The 18660-nt window shown below is 44.1% G+C and overlaps 1 protein-coding gene across 1 annotated transcript in view; it reads right to left on the minus strand.

Moving 5' to 3' along the window:
* Positions 1–18660, minus strand: part of PLB1 (phospholipase B1) — a 133888-nt gene that overhangs the window by 64169 nt on the left and 51059 nt on the right. Inside the window, exons 17-23 of the mRNA XM_056568574.1 lie at positions 13076–13157; positions 12584–12688; positions 12321–12416; positions 11399–11470; positions 10591–10656; positions 7651–7711; positions 7496–7554 (exon numbers count right to left, since the gene is read on the minus strand). Coding sequence (XP_056424549.1) covers positions 7496–7554; positions 7651–7711; positions 10591–10656; positions 11399–11470; positions 12321–12416; positions 12584–12688; positions 13076–13157 — 541 coding nt within the window. The remainder of the gene's footprint in view (positions 1–7495; positions 7555–7650; positions 7712–10590; positions 10657–11398; positions 11471–12320; positions 12417–12583; positions 12689–13075; positions 13158–18660) is intronic.

Here is an 18660-nt window from a genome sequence, read left to right on the forward strand (position 1 = left end):
CTTATGGCTAAACAGCTGTAAGATTCCAAGATATATCGCCTATATCCAAGTAACTGCATCTTGTTAAAATTAATTAAAGCGTACCTGTCATAGTGCAAAAAAGTGATATGTTACTCAATACCTAATCCTGATCGTGTACATATCATTTTTATGTGTCTAGGACCTATATATACCTAACAAATAGCATTTATATGTTGCTCACTTGATTTTGTTCTTGCCTTGTGGAGGGGGTGTGTCCATCTCTCTCCCTCACTGTGGTGACTCATCTGCTCATCTGAGTCTGGGAGCAGCCTGGCAGTCTGCAAATCACTGTACAGTAGTTTTCATGCATACATTTTCCTAGTAAAGCTGGATGCTAATCCATCTGTCACTATTTGTGTCATTCAGCTTTCACAGACTCCGGAATGTCTGATCAGCTTCTTTTTCATTCAGGAGTCAGAGAAAGCTTTGACTGTTCAAGCATTCTAGGAGTTGTAGTTTTTCATTGCAACAGCTGGAGCTGCAGTGTTTATAAAGCACTGTGTTAGAGCAGTGTTGCCTTTAGCTGTGGCAAAACTACAACTCCCAGCATCCCCACACATCCTTTGTCTGTAGTTTTGCAGCTGAAGAATACACAGCTCTAAAACAGAGTTTTACAAAGTTTGTACCCCCAGCTGTTGTAAAACTACAACTCCCATCATGTTAGTTGTAGTTTAGGAACAGCTGAAGGCTGTAGTGGTGCAATGGTGATCTCCTATACTGGATACCAACACACTTTATGGCCGGTATCCAGTATGCTGCAAAACACAGAGTAGTCTGTCTGCATAAAGACAGATGACCCCTAGTGGCGGCTATTTTCATTTTAAATTTTTTAGTAAAATTTACATTTTTTTAAAATAAATATATATTAAAAAAAAACATCTTATCAGTAGTACTACAAGATATAAAAAGTTTTTCATAATGATAGTGCCTCTTTAAGTAAAGTTGTTTCACTGAATCCCAGTGTCCAGAGGTCTCATTCCTGCACTTTGCATGCAGGAAAAAGTTCACTGGCAAAAGTTCAGGGGGGGTTACAAGGGAACACCGAGTTAGCTACACCACCGTGTCATGTGACATACACTAAGGTCATCACTTCCCCTGGGGACGACCACATATCCAACCCACCCAATGGAGCTTATTAAGGGAATCTTGTCCCCCATTTGCACAATGGGGTAAATAGTTGTAAATAGCAGCAATATGGTTTTTGATCTCCCCTCCTGCCGGGCCTTGGCGGTGGGAACCTGGTTATCTGTTTGGGTCTCAGAACTTTTGCTAAAATTAGTAAATTTGCTTTAAGGCCAAGTAACTTTTATCTCCATAGAGTCGCACCCCTCTGTTGGTAAAGTCTAAAATGTAGTATGGCCTTTGGTAATCATGGGTGGCTTTGTATTAAAGGGGTACTCTGGAGAAGAAAAAATGATTTCAAATAAACTGGTGCCAGAAAGTTAAACATATTTGTAAATTACTTCTATTTAAAAATCTTAATCCTTCCAGTACTTATCAGCTGCTGTATGCTCCAGAGGAAGTTGTGTAGTTCTTTCCAGTCTGACCACAGCGCACCTTGCTGCCCATGTCAGGAACTGTTTAGAGCAGGATAGGTTTGCTTTGGGGATTTGCTCCTGCTCTGGACAGTTCTTGACACAGACAGAGGTGGCAGCAGAGAGCGCTGCGTCTGATTGGAAAGAACTACACAACTTCTTGTGGAGCAACTGATAAGTACTGGAAGATTTTTAAACAGAAGTCATTTACAAATCTGTATACATTTCTGACACCAGTGGATCTGACAATGTTTTAGTCCAGAGAACCCCTTTAAATTTACAAAATAACTGTTACGCCGAGCGCTCCGGGTCCCCGCTCCTCCCCGGAGCGCTCGCTTCACTCTCCCCGCTGCAGCGCTCCGGTCACATCCTCTGACCCGGGGCGCTGCGATTCCGCTGTCAGCCGGGATGCGATTCGCGATGCGGGTAGCGCCCGCTCGCGATGCGCACCCCGGCTCCCGTACCTGACTCGCTCCCCGTCTGTTCTGTCCCGGCGCGCGCGGCCCCGCTCCCTAGGGCGCGCGCGCGCCGGGTCTCTGCGATTTAAAGGGCCACTGCGCCGCTGATTGGCGCAGTGGTTCCAATTAGTGTGTTCACCTGTGCACTTCCCTATATCACCTCACTTCCCCTGCACTCCCTTGCCGGATCTTGTTGCCTTAGTGCCAGTGAAAGCGTTCCTTGTGTGTTCCTAGCCTGTGTTCCAGACCTTCTGCCGTTGCCCCTGACTACGATCCTTGCTGCCTGCCCCGACCTTCTGCTACGTCCGACCTTGCTTCTGCCTACTCCCTTGTACCGCGCCTATCTTCAGCAGCCAGAGAGGTGAGCCGTTGCTAGTGGATACGACCTGGTCACTACCGCCGCAGCAAGACCATCCCGCTTTGCGGCGGGCTCTGGTGAAAACCAGTAGTGGCTTAGAACCGGTCCACTAGCACGGTCCACGCCAATCCCTCTCTGGCACAGAGGATCCACTACCTGCCAGCCGGCATCGTGACAGTAGATCCGGCCATGGATCCCGCTGAAGTTCCTCTGCCAGTTGTCGCTGACCTCACCACGGTGGTCGCCCAGCAGTCACAACAGATAGCGCAACAAGGCCAACAGCTGTCTCAACTGACCGTTATGCTACAACAGTTACTACCACAGCTTCAGCAGTCATCTCCTCCGCCAGCTCCTGCACCTCCTCCGCAGCGAGTGGCCGCTCCTGGGATACGCTTATCCTTGCCGGATAAATTTGATGGGGACTCTAAGTTTTGCCGTGGCTTTCTTTCCCAATGTTCCCTGCATCTGGAGATGATGTCGGACCTGTTTCCCACTGAAAGGTCTAAGGTGGCTTTCGTAGTCAGCCTTCTGTCCGGAAAAGCCCTGTCATGGGCCACACCGCTCTGGGACCGCAATGACCCCGTCACTGCCTCTGTACACTCCTTCTTCTCGGAAATCCGAAGTGTCTTTGAGGAACCTGCCCGAGCCTCTTCTGCTGAGACTGCCCTGTTGAACCTGGTCCAGGGTAATTCTTCCGTTGGCGAGTATGCCGTACAATTCCGTACTCTTGCTTCAGAATTGTCCTGGAATAATGAGGCCCTCTGCGCGACCTTCAAAAAAGGCCTATCCAGCAACATTAAAGATGTTCTGGCCGCACGAGAAATTCCTGCTAATCTACATGAATTTATTCACCTAGCCACTCGCATTGACATGCGTTTTTCCGAAAGGCGTCAGGAACTCCGCCAAGATATGGACTCTGTTCGCACGAGGCGTTTCTTCTCCTCGGCTCCTCTCTCCTCTGGTCCCCTGCAATCTGTTCCTGTGCCTCCCGCCGTGGAGGCTATGCAGGTCGACCGGTCTCGCCTTACACCTCAAGAGTGGACACGACGCCGTATGGAGAACCTCTGCCTGTACTGTGCTAGTACCGAACACTTCCTGAGGGATTGTCCTATCCGTCCTCCCCGCCTGGAAAGACGTACGCTGACTCCGCACAAAGGTGAGACAGTCCTTGATGTCTACTCTGCTTCTCCACGTCTTACTGTGCCTGTGCGGATGTCTGCCTCTGCCTTCTCCTTCTCTACAGTGGCCTTCTTGGACTCTGGATCTGCAGGAAATTTTATTTTGGCCTCTCTCGTCAACAGGTTCAACATCCCCGTGACCAGTCTCGCCAGACCCCTCTACATCAATTGTGTAAATAATGAAAGATTGGACTGTACCATACGTTTCCGCACGGAGCCCCTTCTTATGAGCATCGGATCTCATCATGAGAGGATTGAACTTTTGGTCCTCCCCAATTGCACCTCGGAAATTCTCCTTGGACTTCCCTGGCTTCAACTTCATTCCCCAATCCTGGATTGGTCCACTGGGGAGATCAAGAGTTGGGGGTCCTCTTGTTCCAAGAACTGTCTAAAACCGGTTCCCAGTAACCCTTGCCGTAACTCTGTGGTTCCTCCAGTAACCGGTCTCCCTAAGGCCTATATGGACTTCGCGGATGTTTTCTGCAAAAAACAAGCTGAGACTCTACCTCCTCACAGGCCTTATGATTGCCCTATCGACCTCCTCCCGGGCACTACTCCACCCCGGGGCAGAATTTATCCTCTCTCTGCCCCAGAGACTCTTGCCATGTCCGAATACGTCCAGGAGAACCTAAAAAAGGGCTTTATCCGTAAATCCTCCTCTCCTGCCGGAGCCGGATTTTTCTTTGTGTCCAAAAAAGATGGCTCCCTACGTCCTTGCATTGACTACCGCGGTCTTAATAAAATCACGGTTAAGAACCGCTACCCCTTACCCCTCATCTCTGAACTCTTTGATCGCCTCCAAGGTGCCCACATCTTTACTAAATTGGACTTAAGAGGCGCCTATAACCTCATTCGCATCAGAGAGGGGGACGAGTGGAAAACGGCATTTAACACCAGAGATGGACACTTTGAGTATCTGGTCATGCCCTTTGGCCTGTGCAACGCCCCTGCCGTCTTCCAAGACTTTGTCAATGAAATTTTTCGTGATCTGTTATACTCCTGTGTTGTTGTATATCTGGACGATATCCTAATTTTTTCTGCCAATCTAGAAGAACACCGCCAGCATGTCCGTATGGTTCTTCAGAGACTTCGTGACAACCAACTCTATGCCAAAATTGAGAAATGTCTGTTTGAATGCCAATCTCTTCCTTTTCTAGGATATTTGGTCTCTGGCCAGGGACTACAGATGGATCCAGACAAACTCTCTGCCGTCTTAGATTGGCCACGCCCCTCCGGACTCCGTGCTATCCAACGCTTTTTGGGGTTCGCCAATTATTACAGGCAATTTATTCCACATTTTTCTACCATTGTGGCTCCTATCGTGGCTTTAACCAAAAAAAATGCTGATCCCAAGTCCTGGCCTCCTCAAGCAGAAGACTCCTTTAAACGACTCAAGTCTGCCTTTTCTTCGGCTCCCGTCCTCTCCAGACCTGACCCTTCCAAACCCTTCCTATTGGAGGTTGATGCCTCCTCAGTGGGAGCTGGAGCTGTTCTTCTACAAAAAAATTCTTCCGGGCATGCTGTCACTTGTGGTTTTTTCTCTAGGACCTTCTCTCCAGCGGAGAGGAACTACTCCATCGGGGATCGAGAGCTTCTAGCCATTAAATTAGCACTTGAGGAATGGAGGCATCTGCTGGAGGGATCAAGTTCTCCTGTTATTATCTACACCGACCACAAGAACCTCTCCTACCTCCAGTCTGCCCAACGGCTGAATCCTCGCCAGGCCCGGTGGTCTCTGTTCTTTGCCCGATTTAATTTTGAGATTCACTTTCGTCCTGCCGATAAGAACATTAGGGCCGATGCTCTCTCTCGTTCCTCGGATGCCTCAGAAGTTGAACTCTCTCCGCAACACATCATTCCACCTGACTGCCTGATCTCCACTTCTCCTGCCTCCATCAGGCAGACTCCTCCAGGAAAGACCTTTGTTTCTCCTCGCCAACGCCTCGGAATCCTCAAATGGGGTCACTCCTCCCATCTCGCAGGTCATGCGGGTATCAAGAAATCTGTGCAACTCATCTCCCGCTTCTATTGGTGGCCGACTCTGGAGACGGATGTTGTGGACTTTGTGCGAGCCTGCACTATCTGTGCCCGGGATAAGACTCCTCGCCAGAAGCCCGCTGGTTTTCTTCATCCTCTGCCTGTCCCCGAACAGCCTTGGTCTCTGATTGGTATGGATTTTATTACTGATTTACCCCCTTCCCGTGGCAACACTGTTATTTGGGTGGTCGTTGATCGATTCTCCAAAATGGCACATTTCATCCCTCTTCCTGGTCTTCCTTCTGCGCCTCAGTTGGCTAAACAATTTTTTGTACACATTTTTCGTCTTCACGGGTTGCCTACGCAGATTGTCTCGGATAGAGGCGTCCAATTCGTGTCTAAATTCTGGAGGGCTCTCTGTAAACAACTCAAGATTAAATTAAATTTTTCTTCTGCATATCATCCCCAGTCCAATGGACAAGTAGAAAGAATTAACCAGATCTTGGGTGATTATTTGCGACATTTTGTTTCCTCCCGCCAGGATGACTGGGCAGATCTCCTCCCATGGGCCGAATTCTCGTATAACTTCAGGGTCTCTGAGTCTTCCTCCAAATCCCCATTTTTTGTGGTGTACGGCCGTCACCCTCTTCCCCCCCTCCCTACTCCCTTGCCCTCTGGTCTGCCCGCTGTGGATGAAATTTCTCGTGACCTTTCCATCATATGGAGAGAGACCCAAAATTCTCTCTTACAGGCTTCATCTCGCATGAAGAAGTTCGCGGATAAGAAAAGAAGAGCTCCTCCCGTTTTTTCCCCTGGAGACAAGGTATGGCTCTCCGCTAAATATGTCCGCTTCCGTGTCCCTAGCTACAAGTTGGGACCACGCTATCTTGGTCCTTTCAAAATTTTGTGTCAAATTAATCCTGTCTCTTATAAACTTCTTCTTCCTCCTTCTCTCCGTATCCCTAATGCCTTTCACGTCTCTCTTCTCAAACCACTCATCCTCAACCGTTTTTCTCCCAAATCTGTTCCTCCCACTCCTGTTTCCGGCTCCTCGGACGTCTTCTCTGTCAGAGAAATCTTGGCTTCCAAGAAGGTCAGAGGGAAAACTTTTTTTTTGGTGGACTGGGAGGGTTGTGGTCCTGAAGAGAGATCCTGGGAACCTGAGGACAACATCCTAGACAAAAGTCTGCTCCTCAGGTTCTCAGGCTCTAAGAAGAGGGGGAGACCCAAGGGGGGGGGTACTGTTACGCCGAGCGCTCCGGGTCCCCGCTCCTCCCCGGAGCGCTCGCTTCACTCTCCCCGCTGCAGCGCTCCGGTCACATCCTCTGACCCGGGGCGCTGCGATTCCGCTGTCAGCCGGGATGCGATTCGCGATGCGGGTAGCGCCCGCTCGCGATGCGCACCCCGGCTCCCGTACCTGACTCGCTCCCCGTCTGTTCTGTCCCGGCGCGCGCGGCCCCGCTCCCTAGGGCGCGCGCGCGCCGGGTCTCTGCGATTTAAAGGGCCACTGCGCCGCTGATTGGCGCAGTGGTTCCAATTAGTGTGTTCACCTGTGCACTTCCCTATATCACCTCACTTCCCCTGCACTCCCTTGCCGGATCTTGTTGCCTTAGTGCCAGTGAAAGCGTTCCTTGTGTGTTCCTAGCCTGTGTTCCAGACCTTCTGCCGTTGCCCCTGACTACGATCCTTGCTGCCTGCCCCGACCTTCTGCTACGTCCGACCTTGCTTCTGCCTACTCCCTTGTACCGCGCCTATCTTCAGCAGCCAGAGAGGTGAGCCGTTGCTAGTGGATACGACCTGGTCACTACCGCCGCAGCAAGACCATCCCGCTTTGCGGCGGGCTCTGGTGAAAACCAGTAGTGGCTTAGAACCGGTCCACTAGCACGGTCCACGCCAATCCCTCTCTGGCACAGAGGATCCACTACCTGCCAGCCGGCATCGTGACAATAACACATTGCAATTACTTACGGTCAGGGAATCGCCAAGTGCTGCAACAACGGTAACGTCTGCTGGTCGAAGACTGTGAACTGAAAACAGATGAAAAATCATGAATATTCTATATACACACACAATAAAAAAGGTTAGGTTGATGTAACCGGATTGTACGGGTATTAGTGTCTTACCGGAGGTGGGATTTGTCGGAGAAGGACTGCGGTCTGCACATTCCACTTTGCTCCCGTACACCTAGAACATGAGAACGAGCGCAAGTCAGAAAATGAGAAAAACTTCCTCCTAGTTCTGTTATTTTATGGTCCCTTTAAAGGGGTACTCCGGTGGAAAACAATTTTTTCTAAATCAACTGGTGCCAGAAAGTTAAACAGATTTGTAAATTAAATCTTAATCCTAAATCTTAATCTCAAATTAAAAATCTTAATCCTTCCAGTTCTTATCAGCTGCTGTATGCTCCACAGGAAGTTCTTTTCTTTTTGAATTTACTTTCTGTTTGACCACAGTGCTCTCTGCTGACACCTCTGTCCATGTCAGGAGCTGTCAAGCAACCTCTCCTGCTCTGGAAAGTTCCTGACATGGACAGAGGTGGCAACAGAGAGCCCTGTGGTCAGACTGGAAAGAACGACACAACTTCCTGTGGAGCATACAGCAGCTGATAAGTACTGGAATGATTAAGATTTTTGAATAGAAGTAATTTACAAATCTGTTTAACTTTCTGGCACCAGTTGATTTAGAAAAAAAATGTTTTCCAGTAGAGCACCCCCTTAACATTGTAATTCCACCTTTCAAGTGCAATGCAGTAATTTCTGCGCAGGTTTTTGTCACCAAATAATAATAGTGGTGGTGGAGTCTGGACCCTCTCTTCAATGGGCCCAGATGGGCTGCCTCTTTGGTATGTATAGCTTTTAGTAAAATAAGGCTCCTGTAAGAGAAATTCTCATCCTCCATACATTGAACTGGCCCGAGAGCTTGGCAGACTATTCTTTGCTCTATGCACTTGTGATAAAGGGGTACTCCATTGGCCAGTGTTCGTAACATTTAGTTCCGAATGTGTTGTGCACGCTGTGGGGGTCGGCCTCGCCTCTTTGTGACATCACACCACGCCCCCTCAATGCAAGTCTATGGGAGGGGGCGTGGTGGCTGCCACGCCCCCTCCCATAGACTTGCATTGAGGGGACGTGGTGTGACGTCACGAGGGGGCGTGGCAGACACCTGCAGCACGCAAACAGCATTCGGAAATAAATGTTCCAAACCCTGGCCAGTGGAGTACCCCTTTAAGATGCTGCTTCTCACCCTAGGTACCCGATTAGTGGTGCGTGTCCTCCAGCACCTACATCCCATGTCTCTAGAGGGTTTTACATTACTCTAATGCTGTGCTTTTGACATGTACGTTCATCACCTTGGGGGTGCTTCGATATAATCATTTTTTTTGTAGGAATAAGGGAAACACTGTACAGTGATCCCTCAACTTACAATGGCCTCAACATACAATAGTTTCAACATACAATGGTCTTTTCTGGACCATCGTAAGTTGAAACCAGACTCAACATACAATGTACAGACAGTCCAAATCTATGAAACGTGTCAATGGCTGAAAGAACCGACCAATCAAAATGGGCATTCACTGGTAAAACACCTGTATTACTGAAGTGTATGGACTGACTAGTGTCTGTAGCGCCCCCTACAGTACAGGAAGGTATTACATGTTCTGTACACTTTACCTGTCCCAGGGTTACCTGCTCCTTTGGACACCAGGTGAAGGCGACTCCATTACTTTTTAGGACATTGTGTGTTCTGTACAGGACCCCGAAGAAGCTTCTGTCCTCTATATAGACCAATGTTTCCCAAGCAGGGTTGCCCCAGCTTTTGCAAAACAGCTGGAGGCTCCCTGCATGGAAAACACTGACTTAGACAGTGATTTACTGCTCCCAGCAGATCTTTCTTACTTTTATATGGAAGGATTTGCTTTATCTATTTAGATATCTACTTATTTTTCTTCAATTCTCACTTTTTCCTATTTTTGGATGACATTTTGGTGCCTTTAGAACCAATTACCAGGTTTCCATAGAGTTCTGGTCTCAACATACAATGGTTTCAACATGCAATGGTCGTCCCAGAACCAATTAATATTGTAACTTGAGGGACCACTGAGAACACAACTGAAAAATACCCCAAACTCCTTTTAAAGGGGTATTATGGTATAAGAAATTTGTATTTTAATAAGACTTGCACGTCAATATATAAAACTTACTAATATAGTATTGGCTACAGGATGTTGTTGCATGAAATATCCCTAACAGGAAGGTGGGAAGTCCTCTCATTGTCTAAGTGGTGTGATTTCCAGCTCCAAGGCTCCTCCCTTTTTCCTGACAGGAAGTTGTATAGTCTTCTTATTGTCAGCGTGGTATTGTCTCAGCAACTGATGGCTCCTCCCTCTCTTTTGACAGAAAGATATGTAGTCCTGTCATTGTCAGTGTGGTTTTGTTTCAGCACCTGTTTGGCTTCTCCCTCTCTCCTGACAAGAAGTTATGTAGTCCACTCATTGTCAGTATGGTGTTGTCTCTGCAGCTGTGTGGCTCATACCCCTCTCCTGACAGGAAGTTGTATAGTCCTCTCAATGTCAGTATAATGTTTTCTCAACTGCTTCCTACCTTCCCCCTGAAATAAATTCATCATCCTTTGTTGTCTCAGAAGGCACGGCTGGATCTTGGCCCTGATCTCTCGTCCTGCCCCCTGAGTTATGTTTATATATATATATATAATCTGTATTGGAACATTTAGTGAAGCATGAGGTGTGAAAACAGCATGCTGCCTTGTGCTGAGCAATGTCACAGGCAGAGGAGCAGACAGGGAATGAATACAGCAGTTGCTGCAGCCTCACTGTGTGAAATTCTTCTGTGAAATGAGATGTTCTGCAGCAGTTCTGGGCAGGGAACTGGCAGGAGTGCTGTGGAGGAGTTGTTGGCACGATGAGAGGACTGTGATGAAGACAAATGGAGTTTTTTTTTTTTTAGAACAGACAGGTAAGCAACGCTAGAAGCTTCTCCTGCATCTTTCAGTTTTTTTTCTACCTTTTCTCAGAGTACCCCTTTAATAATAGCCTGAATACTCACTGGGTCAATGGTAACGGTGGGATAGACATAGTTACTGTTCTTTGCAGTCTTCACAAAAGGATCATTCTAAAAAAATAAAAATAATAACATAATATTAGATGGTGACTATTCACTTGTCATCTGTACTGGAATGTCTATGGCCCACTAGTCAATGATTGAATCCTTTGAAATTCAACAAATTCTTTGACTACCTTATCATAGATGTTAAAGGGGTTATCCAACATAAGGGGGCTAATTACCCGTCATACAGTAATGGACATGCTTATCAAGGATCCGTGCTTGTGTTGGTGATAAATGGTCGTGTCCTGTGTCCCCCATCACACTACTGGCTTGCAAGTTTGAACTGGCTATTTCCTGTTTTTGTTTCCTCCCTCCAACTTCAATCCTCAGGATCCCTTGTTTCTAGGTGAGAGGTGACTAATCTCCCTCCCACACATCAATCACCCCACCCATTGCAGCACAGCTAGGCTCACTTCCATGCATGCTGTGCTTGACACTACAATTCCCTGCAGCCTTGTGGAGAATGAGATCCTTCCTACCCAGTAGTCGCTCCATCCAATGAAGCACAGACTAGTGATGTAATGTCTCAGGCCGCACTGCAACCTGGAAAAAGCCTGAGACAACACTCAGTTTGTATGCTTCTAAAAGTGAACATCTGGGGCAAAGATTACATAAGAAATGCGAGACTACCATCACACACAGGTAAAGACACTATATTATGAAATACACTAACTTTACAGCCCCTGTAACATAGTTAAATAAAAAAAATTCCAGACTACCCCTTTAAGTCTAATTATAGCGCTCTTACCGCAGGGGGGCAGAATATTTTGACGTTTTCATCCAGCGACTGGTTATCTGTCTTCTGTCCCACAGGTTCAAACTAAGAGAAAATAATGTATTAATGGAAGGAATGGCATTATGGGAAAGGTAGATGCTTCTTCCCATAGAAATAGTTTTGCAGACATGCTACTGTGTTTATTTCCTCACTAACCCATCCAGACATTTCCTCTAACATGAAGTCCCTCAGCTTTGGTGATGGCATGGTGGACCCCTTACCATGTCATTTAGCTGCCCGTGATCTCGAATCGATTTGTCTTGGACTAATTTTGGGGCAGAGCTATATGTAAACAAACATATATGACCCTATTGGGGAAATCTGGCAAATTCCACTAAATTGGCCATTATTTTTGTTTAATCGTGAAAAACTTTTGTCACTTTCTATGTCTTCTGATTCCCTGGATAAGTCTGGTATGACACAGTCTTTAGAGACCTTAGAGTCTCATATTAGACTTCAAGAACACTTGGAGATCCCTGAGAAGACCACTCCACCTTCATTTGGTCAACCAGTGGAGGCCCTAAGGGTCCAAAGGTTAGGTCAACAATGAAGATTCCCCCCCAAAAAGAGGACTCTTTTATCCCATATTAAGCGTTCAATGAGAAAACCTAAATCTTTGGAAAACAATATGGATAATTATAACGTGAAAAGTTGTATGGAAAACAACCATAGACAAGACGGATGGAGACAATCATAGAGATGGGAGGGTTGCTGGATTATATATATATATATATATATATATATATATATATATAGCGTATGTGTGTGTTGTATCTTTTATCACATTTTATCCATAAAGAATTATATATTTTTGCATAATCTCTGTATTCAGTGTTTTTTGGTGAACAAAGTGTGTACAGATGCCAATAACAAAACATGAACTTTGTGAACTCACCATGTTTCTCCATAGGGCCCGTGCACCCTGAGCGTGAGCCTTCTCTCCAAAATGGAAGCAATCTGGAGCCATGAAGGATCTGTCAGGATGGCCCTTCTATAGAGAAGACAAATATAAGTCTTTACATTACACTTTATAAACTAATATAAGATGGTGGCCTTTCTAGGGTGGCAGGCTACATTTTGGCCAGGATGTAGAATATGGTTTGATCTACAGTCTTCACTTCTACATTTTTGGAATTGTGAATCTCGTGAATGACTTACACTATTTCTTGGTATTACAAGATGCTCCAAAAATGGCTGAATGACAACAGTGAAATCGTCTTTGGTGTCGTACCATCCGGTTTCCACCAACTGGCGAGTTTTTTCCTGAACAACAAAAAATAAATAATTATATAGATTTTTATATTCCGTGGTATTTTCATCTTATCATCTCGAGTTCAGACGTCAGATTCTCGAAAGAATCCATTATGAACTGGAAGCAGAAAACCCAGGCAGAGCAGATGGTCACCTTGTATGCCGCAGATTGGCCGCACATATGGATACAGATTATACCATTCATTGGAGCTAATCCTCATCCAGACTACTTGGTGCCTCAAGAAGTGACAAGACACACAATACGGAATCCAAAACACACAATGTATCACAACTATGGTGCCGATTTCCATTGAAAACAAAAGGATGCCAATTTCACATGTATTTTATGTGGATTTTAACAAAGAATTTGGGTGTAATGCACATAGAATTTTGACTTACTTGGTATTGCTTGTTGAATAATATAAGAGTTGAGATTTCAGTAGAACCTTCTGGGTTATCGACCACACACCCACACAGAGCGCTGCGGAGAGACACATGGATATCTGTCAGTCATTTTTCTTGAGAAAGGACGACTCGTGATGCGGATGAGGCCTGGAAGCCATTGTGGATGGATGAATAAATATAGTAGCCCAGGCCTTCCCATCCAAAGTAGGCCTCTCTTCTCATAACTCTCTATAACTTCTTCCTATAACTTTCAGGTTATCATAACATCCTTTTACTTTGACATGATTGGGATGATACAGAGACTGTATAAGTACAGTAAGTATTTTCCATTATAGTTGAAACACAAAAATATATAAAATTCATATAAAAAATCAATAGCGTCTGGATTACTAGTTTGCTAAATTAAATAATTAAATAAAATGTTTTTTTTTTAAATAAAAAAATAAAAATAAAAGAAATGCAACATCAGTCTTGTCATGGATGTGGTATTTCCACTGGCTTCATATGGATGCGATAGCTGAATAATAAATGGAGGGTAAAGATATTTCCCCCCCCCCCCCCCCCCCCCCCCTGGACTTTTCTACATTCTGTAATGGTATAACCACAGATTTAAATGTATTTAATTAAGATTTTATGTAATGATCCAACACAAAATAGTCCATCATTTGGGAGTGGGGGGATAATATCTAATGGATTTCAAAATGTTTACATATAAATTCGTAAGTATTGAGTGCATATGTATTCACCCCCTTTACTGTAAAACCCCTAACAAAGATCTGGTGAAACCATTCACCATCACAAGTCATATAATTAGTAAATAGGGTCCACCTGCCTTTAATTTAAAATACACATGTTTTGTGAAGGCCTGAGAGTTTGTTATAGAGTATTACTGAACAGACAGAAGCATGAAGACCAAGGAGCTCACCAAACAGGTCAGGGATAGATTTGTAGAAGAAAAAGCAGGGTTAGGTTGTAAATGAAAATCCAAAGCTTTGAACATCTCACAGAGCAGCATAAAATCGTTCTGAGAAAATAGAAAAAGTATGGCACAACGGCAAACCTGCCCAGACAAGGTCATCCACTCAAACTGACAAGCCGGACAAGTAGAAAATTAATCAGAGAAGAAACAAGAGGCCCATGGGAACTCTGGAGAAGCTGATAATCTGTCCACAGGACAACTATTAGGTGTGTACTCCACAAATCTGGACTTAATGGGAGAGTGGCAAGAAAAAAGCTATTGTTGAAAGTGAGCCACCAAAAAAACATTTTTAGTTTGCCATAAGCCATGTGAGAAAAACAGCAAAAATTGGGAAGAAGGTGCTCGGGTTAAATGAGACCAAAATGTAATTGTCTGGCCTCAGTAAAACCGGTATGTGTGGCAGAAACACAACACTTTCCATCACTTGAGCACATCATCCCCAGTAGAACAAATGAGCAGTAACCCCTTGACCGCATCGCCATTGTTTGCTAGAATGGGCCAGAGAAGACCACTGCACCTTAATTTGGCCAACTGGAAAAGGTCCTGAGGGTTCTATGGTTAGGTAAAAAAATATGACCCCCAATAAAGAGGAATCTCTTATCCCATATTATGTGCATTATGAGAAAACCCAAATCTTAGGAAAACAATAGGGATCATTTTGAAGTGAAAAGTTGAAGACAGGTCCACTATGGACAAGATGGATGGAAACAATCATAGAGATGATAAACAAAAAAGGTGAGAAGACCTAAAGGGAAGGCTGAAAATCCTACAGGCGCTGAGTAATATTATCACTGATCCAACAATGGGCCTCATTTACTAAGAGTAGGGTTTTACTTTGTGGGTTCCTGTTTCCAACAGGTACTGTACGTTTCCATGGTATTTACTATTGTTTCTTATATTTGGCGATTTTCCCTATGTTTTGCTTTTTTTTTTTTTTTACACATGCTCTGAGTTGTGGGGTTTTCTAGAGCTCAAATCCATCACATTTTATGTGCAAAGATTAGTAAATTTGTAGTAAAAAAAAGTAGGGTTTTTTGGAGACACGCCTGTTTGTGAGTACAATCGAGAGTCAGTAGGGTTTTTTGGATTTTTTGACAGAACGATACATGTTACACAAAAAAAAAAATACAAAATATACTCTGAAATGAGGCCCATTGTTTTACTAGACGAGTGAACTGTATATAGACAAGTTATAGATGTGATCAGATAGTAAGAACGTCACCCCATTCTTCTACAGGTTAACCACTACTAATCAGAACACGCCTGGCAATAATGAAGGCCTCGGTATCTCCATTAGTGAAGGCCTCGGTATCTTCTCTTCATCAGGTCAGGGTGATCATGAATGATGACATTGAACAATGGTGATGTTCTTCAGTACTAATAACCATAAAGATGTATGATAAACCTGACATGTCTCAGGTTTACTTGACTTCTATTTATGTCTCACACTTTGACCCTATATATATATATTTTTTCTCTTATTCACTCTAACAGGAGCGTTTATTCTTTAAAGGAGTACTCCAGTGGTGAACAACTTATCCCCTATCCTAAGGATAGGGGATAAGTTTCAGATCGCGGGGGGTCCGACCGCTGGGGCCCCTTGCGATCTCCTGTACGGGGCCCCGACAGCCCGCGGGAAGGGGGCGTGTTGACCACCGCACGAAGTGGCGGCTGACACGCCCCCTCAGTACAACTCTATGGCAGAGCCGTTACATTGTGGACACCAACTGGTTGTGCTGCTCTCTCTTGTTTCTATATATATATATATATATATATATATATATATTGTCTATGTATTTATCTAATCATCACCTTTGTCCATTTTTCAAACAAAATGAATTGTAAAGAAATAAAAAAACACATGCGGAAATATCCAAACTCTGTGAAAACAAAATGTTAATGATTTCATACAGTTGATGGTGGAAAAAAAATAAAAATAAATAAAAAACAACAAAACCAAAAAAATCTGAAATTCTGGCATTTGTTTCGTCATATCATATATCAGAATTTTTTTTTTTTTTATAAAAAGTGATCAAAAAGTTACATCTAAATAAAATGACAAAACTACACAAAACTGGTCCTCATACAGCCGGGTATATGGAAAAATAAGAAAGTTATAGGGGGTCAGAACAGGGCAATTTTCAACATACCTATTTTGTAAAAAAATAAAATTAAAAAAAAGGTTGACTTTTAGAAAAGCAGTGCAATAATATAAAAGTATGTAAACATGGGTATCGTTTTAATCGTACTGACCCACAGAATATAGAAAACATGCCATGTGTTTAACAAAAGTTGCAAAATTGCATTTAAAAATATATAAAATTCATAAAAAGAATTATATTGTTTTTCGGTTTCGCTTTACATTTTACAGGACGTGATTGGCGTGTGTCACTCCACATACACTTACCTATCATTGACTGCAGATTGCAGTCATTTGAACAGATTGCTTTATGGACTTTTACATATAAACTAGTCTGCGGTTATTTATGGCCTATACCTATGGACTCCATTACATGTGTCTAACACCATAGAGATACAATACATCTACAGTGGGGCAAAAAAAGTATTTAGTCAGCCCCCAATTGTACAAGTTCTCCCCCTTATAAAGATGAGAGGCTGTAATTATCATCATAGGTTATAACCTCAACTATGAGAGACAGAATGAGAAAAAAAAATCCATAAAATCACATTGTCTGATTTTTAAAGAATTTATTTTCAAATTATGGTGGAAAATAAGTATTTGGTCACCTACAAACAAGTAAGATTTCTGGCTCTCACAGACCTGTAACTTCTTCTTTAAGAGTCTCCTCTGTCCTCCACTCATTACCTGTATTAATGGCTCCTTGTTATCAGTATGAAAGACACCTGTCCACAACCTCAAACAGTCACAAACTCCACTATGGCCAAGACCAAAGAGCTGTTGAAGGACACCAGAAACAAAATTGTAGACCTGCACCAGGCTGTAAAGACTGAATCTGCAATAGGCAAGCAGCTTGGTGTGAAGAAATCAACTGTGGGAGCATTATTAGAAAATGGAAGACATACAAGACGACTGATAATTTCCCTCGATCTGGTGCTCCACACAAGATCTCACCCCGTGGTGTCAAAATGATCACAAGAACGGTGAGCAAATATCCCAGAACCAACACACGGAGACCTAGTGAATGACCTGTAGAGAGCTGGGACCAAAGCAACAAAGGCTACCATCAGTAACACACTACGCCGCCAGGGACGCAAACCATGCAGTGCCAGATGTGTCCCCCTGCTTAAGCCAGTACATGTCCGGGCCTGTCTGAAGTTTGCTAGGGAGCATTTGGATGATCCAGAAGAATATTGGGAGAATGTCATATGGTCAGATGAAACCAAAGTAGAACTTTTTGGTAAAAACTCAACTCGTTGTGTTTGGAGGAGAAAGAATGCTGAGTTGCATTCAAAGAACACCTACTGTGAAGCATGGGGTGGAAACATCATGCCTTGGGGCTGCTTTTCTGCAAAGGGACCAGGATGACTGATCTGTGTAAAGGAAAGAATGAATGGGGCCATGTATCGTGAGATTTTGAGTGAAAACCTCCTTCCATCAGCAAGGACACTGAAGATGAAACGTGGCTGTGTCTTTCAGCACGACAATGATCCCAAACACACCGCCCGGACAACGAAGGAGTGGCTTCATAAGAAGCATTTCAAGGTCCTGGAGTGGCCTAGCCAGTCTCCAGATCTCAACCCCATAGAAAACCTTTGGAGGGAGTTGAAAGTCTGTGTTGCCCAGCGACAGCCCCAAAACATCACTGCTCTAGAGGAGATCTGCATGGAGGAATGGGCCAAAATACCAGCAACAGTGTGTGAAAACCTTGTGAAGACTTAAAGCAAACGTTTGACCTCTGTCATTGCTAACAAAGGGGATATAACAAAGTATTGAGATGAACTTTTGTTATTGACCAAATACTTATTTTTCACCATTATTTGCAAATACATTCTTTAAAGGGGTACTTCACTGAGAAACATTTTTTTTTTAATTGTCTGGTCCAGAAAAGTTAAACAGATTTGTGAATTATTTCTATTTATCAGCATTTATCAGTACTTATCAGCTGCTGTATACTACATAGGAAGTTCTTTTCTTTTTGAACTTCCTTTCTGTCTGACCACAGTGCTTTCTGTTGACACCTCTGTCCATTTTAGGAACAGTTCAGAGTAGGATTAAATCCCCATAGCAAATCTATCCTGCTCTGGACTGTGGTCAGACTGGAAAGGAAGTTCAATAAGAAAATAACTTCCTCTGTAGTATTCAGCAGCTGATAAGGACTGGAAGGATTGAGATTTTTAAATAGCAGTAATTTACAAATCTGTTTAACTTTCTGGCATCAGTTGATTAAAAAAAATGATTTCCAGTGGAGTACCCCTTTAAAAAATCGGACAATGTGATTTTATGGATTTGTTTTCTCATTATGTCTCTCATAGTTTAGGTTATAACCTATGATGACAATTACAGCCTCTCTCCTCTTTTTAAGTGGGAAAACTTGCACAATTGGTGGCTGACTAAAAACTTGTTCCCCCGCTGTACTCTTATATGCTGATTTATTTTATGAGATATTTATGGCAATTG

This window comes from Hyla sarda, chromosome 3 (assembly GCF_029499605.1).
Source record: "Hyla sarda isolate aHylSar1 chromosome 3, aHylSar1.hap1, whole genome shotgun sequence".
In the NCBI taxonomy this organism is placed as follows: domain Eukaryota; kingdom Metazoa; phylum Chordata; class Amphibia; order Anura; family Hylidae; genus Hyla; species Hyla sarda.